This window comes from Centroberyx gerrardi, chromosome 11, assembly GCF_048128805.1.
Source record: "Centroberyx gerrardi isolate f3 chromosome 11, fCenGer3.hap1.cur.20231027, whole genome shotgun sequence".
NCBI classification, from domain to species: domain Eukaryota; kingdom Metazoa; phylum Chordata; class Actinopteri; order Beryciformes; family Berycidae; genus Centroberyx; species Centroberyx gerrardi.
This window is the reverse complement of record NC_136007.1, coordinates 4,145,287-4,154,420: the sequence shown is the minus strand read 5'-3', so window position 1 is coordinate 4,154,420 and position 9,134 is coordinate 4,145,287. Positions and strand designations below refer to the sequence as shown.

At 41.4% G+C, this 9,134-nt stretch overlaps 1 protein-coding gene across 1 annotated transcript in view; it reads left to right on the top strand.

Moving 5' to 3' along the window:
• Positions 1 to 595: 595 nt before the first annotated feature.
• The window catches only part of wwc1 (WW and C2 domain containing 1), a 60,386-nt gene continuing 51,847 nt past the window's right edge, over positions 596 to 9,134 (top strand). The window contains 1 exon segment of the mRNA XM_071910332.2: positions 596 to 918. Within this exon segment, the coding sequence (XP_071766433.2) occupies positions 800 to 918 (119 nt within the window). The 5' untranslated portion in view covers positions 596 to 799.

The following is a 9,134-nucleotide window of genomic DNA, read 5'->3' as shown; positions in this document are numbered from 1 at the left end:
TTACCGGATTTTAACGGCTGTGGAATCGCTCACTACTATTTCATCCCAGCGGCGTTCAGACTGTTTGCTACCCTGCTGCTGGCGGCTAGCATCGGTTACTGCTGCTAAACATGGTGGCCTGTAGGCAACAAGAAGAAACGAGCCCAGTTTGGGGATTTTAAAAGATTTTTAGAAATATTTTGGGTGCCGTGTTGTGAAACGTTGCTGCACAATTACTCCTCGATGCTTTCCTCCTGTTGTTTTGGAGGATTGGATGCTTCGAGGTGAGCCTGCCTTTCTGTTTACGTTGAACAGAAAACCAGCAAACCAGCAGCATTCGTGTTTTGTGGACCGTGGATAACTGAAGTTACTTGAAAAGTTGTCACCAGCCAACATAAAAGTTTTCCATCCATTTTGAAAAAGTTGCAAAGCATGTGCACATAATTGCAAAAAAGAAGTGAAATAGTTACAAAATTTTGTTTTAGCACAGTTTTATTTTATTATGGATGACTCGCTGCTCAATTTGGAATGAATTGGTGTGCAAGTGCAACCTGCTGAAAGTATTTTCTCAGACAGAATAAGCTTTTTTTTTTTTTTTTTTTTTTTTTTTTTTTTTATAACAGTTTCCCCCTTGACATTTGACCCATTGTGAATTTGTGGATTATTATGGATTGTGTGGATTATTATGGCTTAATCCAGACCGCGCCAGGCCGGGAATTTTGGGAATAATTTGCCGATGATGATGACGGAGAAAAGCGACGGTTTCCCTTCGATAGGATTTTGAGCAGAGAGGGATTAATTACATGGAGACTCGCCTGACATGCCGAGGAAGGAGTTGCCACTACCTGAAGGTTGGGAGGAAGCCAGAGACTTTGATGGGAAAGTCTATTACATTGACCACATCAACCAGGCCACGAGCTGGATTGACCCCAGAGACAGGTAGGGCTGTGTGTGTGTGTGTGTGTGTGTGTGTGTGAGAGAGAAAAGGTGGATGACCTATGACCTTAACCTGGTGGTAGGCTGATCATGAAGCAGCTACCACAAATATAAAGGAAAAAAATCAACTATACTCTCAGAAAAACATTATTTAGACTCTACATATAGACAGTAAGGATGCATATCACCATACACATAGACAGTAACTGTACATATCACCCTGCAAATACAGTAGAATATACATATTATTGTGCACACATCATCATTGATGTTGTGATAATTTAATAAAAAGGACAAACTCTCTTATCCAGTTGGTGATCAAGGCAAATAAGCCACTAATATAAACAAAAATCAATCAAACACGTCAAAATGTGCTAATTTGTGTGCTTTTTCCCCCTTAAAAGACCCTAAATCCATGTAAATGAGGTAAGTTTGATACTACTTAAGGATGTGTATGGTGAATTTAGGTCATAATATTCAGCCTGAACAGGTGGGTAAACTCTCATTTTGAGGGCAGGTGGATGAATGTTGCCTTAACACCAACAGCAACACCAACTAATCACCATCTAGGCATATAAAGGCCTGTGATGATGAGAGTGATAATGATGCTGAACGAGGACGTTGCACACATACACAACAACACACACAACACACACCACTTCCATCCCTCCTAATTAGAGCCATAAAACTCTCAAGTTCCCCTTTTCCTCAGCATCACTGTCCGCTCGCTCCTATCTGATGCTGGCAAGTGCAGCTCCACTCACCTGCTGCAGCCATTTTTTTCAAGGAGAAATATCAAGTGGAATATGAGATGTGGTGTAGTTTTTGGTTATCTCATGGCTTGCCTATGAGACTGTTAAACCAAGATATGAGTCAAGTTACAGGTTAACAGATCGCACATGATGGGAATGATAAAGACTGGCGATGAGTTGAAACGTGAGTGAGAACTGGAGCGGTTAATTCCCTCCAGAAATTATGTTATTTTCCTAACCGCTGTGTTTCTTATTTGCATCAGAAATGAGGCCTTCATTCTTTAGAAAAGGATTAGTTTGGATGAAAGTTTGAGAATCCCCTGAGTGGAAATTGAACGTGTCCAGATATAACAGATGATAAATAAGTTATTGCTTCACAACAGAGTTCCCAAACCAAACCTTTTTTTTTTTTTTGCCCTGAAAATTGTCTATTCGCGTTGTACGGATCACAGATTATACTCTGTTCATATATGACTTCTTATTGACACCATGACATGTGATTGTGATCGTTTAAGTCTGTTCCGGGACCCCATTTTCATACCGCGGGACCCCCCCATAAGGCCCCGACCCAAAGTTTTTTGAGCCAAAGAAAGAAAGCGCGTGTTCACATTAGAATGATAAAAATAAACGCAAGAACGAGAACCGGAGCGATATTCCCCTCTGAGACGCTGCCTTTGTAGGAGGATTTTTAGACTGAATGGGGAATGAAGACGGGGAGTTATTTTCGACGCAGCGATGTTTCTTATTTGCATGATCAGGAATCGGGACGTCGACCTTGAGTTGTGAGTCTCTCTCTCTCTCTCGGCTCGTATCCTCTAGCGTCGCTTCCATCGCGGTCTAGTTTGTGACCCCGTGTGTTTTTAAGTTTTCAGAGCGACACATCTCGGGCGAATAGCGACACAAAATGACACGTTAACGCGTGCTGTGACACTTGTGATTGGCGTTTTTTGCCTTTATTACATAGTTCAAAGTAGAGAGAAGCTACAAACTGAAGTTCAGCCGGCTTCAACGTTTTTTTTCCACGCTCTGATGACACGGTGAAGCGAGAACCAATCAGAGTAGAGGGAAGGCAGCGTAGGGTATATTCACTTTATTGTTATTTACTTGATGAGTTATTTCAATTATCAAGAAAGACTAACAAGAGGGCAATACTTTTCTGCTCCGTTGGCGACGGCGTAGCTAGGTACGTCAGACCGTTTTGTAGCTTGTAATGTGAACGTACCACTGGACCCCTGAACCCCCCGGACGACCCCACATCCTTTTTTTTTAAAGAGTGTATCATCCTGTCTTTCTAGTGTGAGTGGTAATCTTACTGTAAATAAAATCACAGCATGGATATGGAAATGAAATTTGGCAGGTTGGTACGGACAGATCTCGGGCAAGTTGAGCTTTGTTGTTAGTCAAGAGGTGGGGACTCGAGTCACATGACTTGGACTCGAGTCACATGTTGAGACTTGGCTTGACTTGGGTTCTGGTGACTTGGGACTTGACTCTGACTTGTACTCTGATGACTTGAAAAGGTTTCTAAAGTCTTGACTTGAGATCTTGTGTTTGTGTAAATGACTCAGATTGAAAGTGATGAGATTTGTTCCAGCAGACGACTGAATTTAAATTCTGTTTTCTGAATTTGTATGGAATGATTGAATTTATTGAAGTTGAAACTGATTATAGAAATCAAACTCATGATGCTCTTACCAAGTTTTTATCCTATTAAAACCATATTGCATTGAAAAGTCCTAGATATTTAGTTTTCTTTAAGATATTAAATTGATACTGGACTCTTGATTTGTTCTGACTTGACTTGCTGTTCTACATTTAGACTTGAGACTTGACATTAATGACTTGGACTTGACTTGCTAATCTACATTTTAGACTTGAGACTTTAATTGAGACTTGTGCCTCAAGACTTGAGACTGACTTGGGACTCGAGCTGCTTCAACATAGTTAAAAGTAGTTCTTTTTTTCAAAAGTAACCCTAATATGTCTTGGTCCCAAACTAGAAAATAAGTGAGAAATGACACATCCTTTTTTTTAAGAGTGCAGATGGAAAATGGGGAAACTAGAAAAACAAAACGCAGAGCTATTTTCTGCTTTGCGGCGTTTCTCCCGGGGAACATGCCGTTCATTTACATTCCTGTAATGAGAAATTAGCGCTGGAGGTGTGAGTTACCTTTCCCCCCCCCCCCCTCTCTCATGGAAATCCACCAGTGTAATAGGCTTAGGGTGCCAAGCATGCGGCTCTTAGAGGGACCAGGCTACATGACAGAGTCCCGCTTGTACAAAAACACACCGTGGAGGGAGGGAGGGAGGGAGGGTTAGATTTTCACAGAGACTCGTTTTGCGCCTTTACCAGTTAAGACCCCTCGGACTTTGACACAAAATCCCTTTAATGGCTTATGTCTGGAATTCTTGAGGCTTAGGAGCGATTTTTTTTTTTTTCTTTCTGTTCTCCATCACGCTTTGGTGTGTGTGAGGACACAAGGCTTGGCATTTGGAGATTTAGGCTTATTTCATCTTATATTCTACATTTACATTTGAGGTATTTAGCTGATGCTCTGATCCAGAGGGACGCAACAGTAGAATAAGCTTGAATTCCTCGATCACCAACTTCACAAGCAGCCGATAGTAAGGAGTGCAAAGGTCAGAGCCGTTATACCCTGTGACCATAGTAGTGTAGTTATCCAGAATTTTTACTTGGAAGCTAATGCCAAGTTTGATATCTAAAAATTTGATACGCAAACAACCATCAAGCATCGGTCTCTCCTAAGTTTCTTGACTTTTTCTGAAGTTTTTTTGTAGCAACTTTGGTCTTGAGTGTTTGTCTTTATTGGCTCTCTAAGCGAAAAAGTTCCACATTTTGCTCCTGTTTCCACCAGTTTTGTCAGCCAGTTCAGGCGGACTGGGGTAGAATAGATAGATGTGGTGGACCGTTTGACGCTGTTGAATGTTTTCAGCTCTTTGACTCGGTTAAGTTTTTGCTAGAGCTGCAACGATTAATCGATTAATCGATTAGTTGTCAACTATTAAATTAATCGGCAACTATTTTGATAATAGATTAGTCGGTTTGAGTAATTTTTTAAGAAAAATAAGTCAAAATTCTCTGATTCCAGCTTCTTAAATGTGAATATTTTCTGGTTTCTTTACTCCTCTATGACAGTAAACTGAATATCTTTGGGTTGTGGACAAAACAAGACATTTGAGGACGTCATCTTGGGCTTTGGGAAACACTGATCGACATTTTTCACCATTTTCTGACATTTTATAGACCAAAACAACAAATCGATTAATCGAGAAAATAATCGACAGATTAATCGACAATGAAAATAATCGTTAGTTGCAGCCCTAGTTTTTGCACAGACTGCTAAAGATAAAGATAAAGATGTCCATCCTCAAGAGCCAGACTGTCGCTCTGTCGATACTTGGGGTCATCGCATGTCAACTGTATCTTCACAAATGTACGGGACGGGAAAATAGCCTATATTATACATATATTTATTATTTGTATTTTTACGTTTTCCTACACCCACCGCCCCGCTTCTCACTATATCAACACATGGAGTCAAAGTATTACTCGCCTAGATATAAAGCCTATTTTGTTTTAGAATCTGTGTGTGAGTAGATAATGACAGAGCTTTCGTTTTTGCGTGAACATTTATAAAGTTCAATAGTGAATTCAATCTTTAGCAGTAGTATTGACGTAGTGCAGGAATTTCCGTTACCGTGACAACACCAGACCATAGAATGATGAGAGAAATGTGCTAAGGAGACAGTTAAGGAGACAGGTAAAATGCATATACATATATTTATATACACACACACACACACACACACACACACACACACACATACAGAGACTTGAGGGGGAAGGTCAGTTGGTGTGGTAGTAGTAGTGGTGTCATTTATGTTCTTGGAGTAAAAGGATACACACACACACACACACACAGTAATACTATGGTATTAGGCCTAGCCCCATTTAGGCTCTTAGTGAAAATACACACGCATGCACTCATGCATACACACACACACACACACGCACACACACCCTAACACACAGTCGTCATTGTATTCCCAGTCTGAGGATGGCAGGTGGAATGAAGACTTTCTCCTTTTCGTGAAACGCCGGCGGTTTCGTCGCACGAAGAGGCGGCGAGAAGACCGAGAGCGTTCCCCAAACAAAGTCCTTAAAAAAACACATTCCTGAAACACACGACGCGAACGGCCGAGCGGCGCGGAGGCCGGCCGAGCAAAGGCTCGATTCATTTGAAATCCCTTTCACCGCCTGCCAAGGTGCACGGGGTCAAAGTGCAGCATGAGGCCCTGCAAACTTTTAACTAGGATGTGGAAGGAGGCTGGCTGCCTCACTGCTGCAGCATGTTTAGTAATGCATAACCAACCCTGTCTCTCTCATGCATGGATTTATTTGTTGCAGCCCGTGATGGCGTCAAGACAAGACTCATGCCACAATTGTTTTCCCAAACTGATGCTGTAATATACACTCTTAAAATGGATGTGTCAAGTTTTGGATGAAGACTATAAGAGCTGAAATGCGTTGGTTTACTTTCAATAAAGGTTTTCCTTCTTCTGTGTTTGCCAAGTGTGGCTGAATCAGGGGTGTCACGATTTCGATTCTAAATCGAAAATCGATCGAAATGAGCGTTCGATTTCGACCTTCGAAATCACAAGCAGGTTCGCGATTCTCCCAGTGTTTTTTTTCTCTCCACCCCTGCCTACTTGCACGCGTCTGAAGAAAAAAAAACAACAACATTTCAGTGACGACACAGCGTAGCTGCTAGAGAGCGCCCGTTCATTTTTAAATTGATTAAAATGTACCAAAAACTGAAAATCAAGTTATCAGCTTTGTTTTATATATACTTCAAGTTGTCATCGATGAACCGGAACCGGAAAATACTGTGTATCTGGTGACACTGAGACCGTCCTCCACCTGCTTCGCCGGCTAAGCGTCACGCTTTTAAAACCTTCTGGAAGCTGTCAGATTGTGCTGTGAGACAGAACCTGACCCGCCGTGTGTAGTGGAAAGTTACGAAGACGTTGTGAGTCGAAGTCTTTTGATGGAAATCGCTTGTTCTTGCTCGATAAAACAAGACACAAGATCACCTTCACTAAACAGCGGGACCTACCTGCTGTTTTCCGGGAGGCGGAGCGCCGAAGAGTCGGTAGGAGGACCGGCCGGGTCGCCGCGACTTTTATCCATATAAGTTTGGCGACTTTTTCCATATTTGTTTGGCGACTATTACTGTCTGATCTTATTACTGTGTGGGTTGCAGCGCTGGAGGTTTTGTATGTATTGTGAAAGCTTATCGTTAGCCAAGATAGGAAGGATCTGTTTTGTTGTCATACTGTGAATGTTGACACTTCAGTAAGGAGATGCCCTGAATCGCCTTGCCATGTATTTGGTACCAAATTAAAGGGAAAGTTGTGTTTTTTTAAATGGAAAAACTTTGAAAAAATTTGACCATATGGCCTTAGTGTGGTACATTCCAAAAAAAAAATATGGCAGTTATATCACACTAGATACCATCTTTTTAAAGAAGAATTTGAAAATGTAAATGACGGTTGTCAGGGCATAAAACCAATGATCTGTTGATCTTTACAAATCAAGACTCGATAGTCTAACAATGGCATAGCCGTCAGTGCTGAAAAAAAAAATGTTTAAATCGAAAATTGAATCGAATTGTGACCTTAAAATCGAAAGTCAAATCGAATCGTGGATTTGGAGAATCGTGACACCCCTAGGCTGAATACTTGGTGGCACAGTTTTGTGTTTTCTATAAGTTAAGTTATAACTTTTCAACACAACAACAGCACGTTTTGACACGATATTTGTTGTTATTGTGTGGAAACGTAACGCAGGCATCCCAAACAAGACACACGGATGTATAGTATATATATATATAGTATATATACCACAGCAGTTTGGTAGCAGATGCAGGCGTGAGGAAGTCTGGATGATGTTTTTAACCTCAGTTCATCCAGGCTCCGTTTCAGCTCCGCCCCGATTCACGTTCTCACTGTTCCACGCTTCTTCACACCTACAGGAGGAGGTTCCCAACACAACCACAGGCCACCGAATTAACTCATGTGGTGGCTTCTTGAACTAACACTCAGCCACTCATAAACATTTTTGTGGGCATTTCCTATGATATTATAAAACCAACTCTTCCGTGCCTGTGGAAGGAAGAGGAAACAAAGTCAGGCTAGGCTTCTTTGTTAAAAAAAACATTTAAACCGGCACGTGCCTCCTGAGGAACTGTCCCGTTTGGATGTTGTACTCAACATAAAATCAACAAAAAACAGGGGAAGATGTGTTTACCCACAGTATACAGCCAGAGGGGACACGGTGCATCACTGCTGTCCAGCCAAAACCTCTCCTCTCCATAAAGGAAGCCTTTCAGTAATTCAGATAAGAATATTTATTTCCAAGTAGCACAATTAATTAAAAAAAACGAAAATTGTAAAAAACAGTCCAGTCCATTCAGTACTGTGGTTACCAGCAGTGATGGGCTGCGTTATCGGAGCTATATTTGTGATGTTTTGTGCTGCAGAGGCATCTGTGATAAATGTCAGCTGCTAGCTGGCATGATGATGAATGTGGCAGGACGGCCAGAAGGTAAAGGGGTCCAACATCGCCCATGGCCAAATATAAAGTATGTGTACTAGGGATGCACCGTTGCCACTTTTTCAATGCCGATACCGATTACGAGTATGAAAGTTTAAGTATCGGCCGATACCGAGTACCGATCCGATCCATTACTTTTACTGAACAGTGCAGGCTTACTTCCTTAGTTTGGGGTCAGTGGACAAAATTATTGAGATAAAATCCTTGTTTTTCCCACTGTTTGAGAAATACAGGCTTCTATGTGCCACAAATGCATAAAATCAAGACAGTTTGCTTTTATTTCTTACATGTTACTCATGGCTTTCGGTATCAGATTTTAGTCTTGGGTAAAATCTCTGATACCGATATTCCATTTTAGCCTGGTATCGGCACCGATATCGGTATCGGTGCATCCCTAATGTGTACCACTACAGTTTTTACAATGTGCTAAATACTGTAATAGTATAGTACACTATAGTGTAGTAGCATAATACAACTGGTAGTCTCAGCCAAGTAATTTGATTGGTGTACCCACTTTCCTTCAACCTGCCTCATCTGCTTCTCTTTCAGTTGAGATGTGAGTTGTGATTTCCCATGTTTCCCTGAATTATTTTCAGCAAACTCCACAGAACGGATGTGAAGTTGTTGCTTTCAGTCAAGAGTGGGTGTATGGGCATACACATGTAGCTGGCCAAATAGTTTGTGGTCACTGGGGCATGTCTGTGATTGCGGCTGTGCCCCTTTACTCATAACACAACATGTCTTGTAGCTGCATTGCATTCTGGTCTATCAAGGCTGCTGCTAGTGGAGAAATTGGTTTCTAAGTCAAGTCAAGTTTATTTATATAGCAC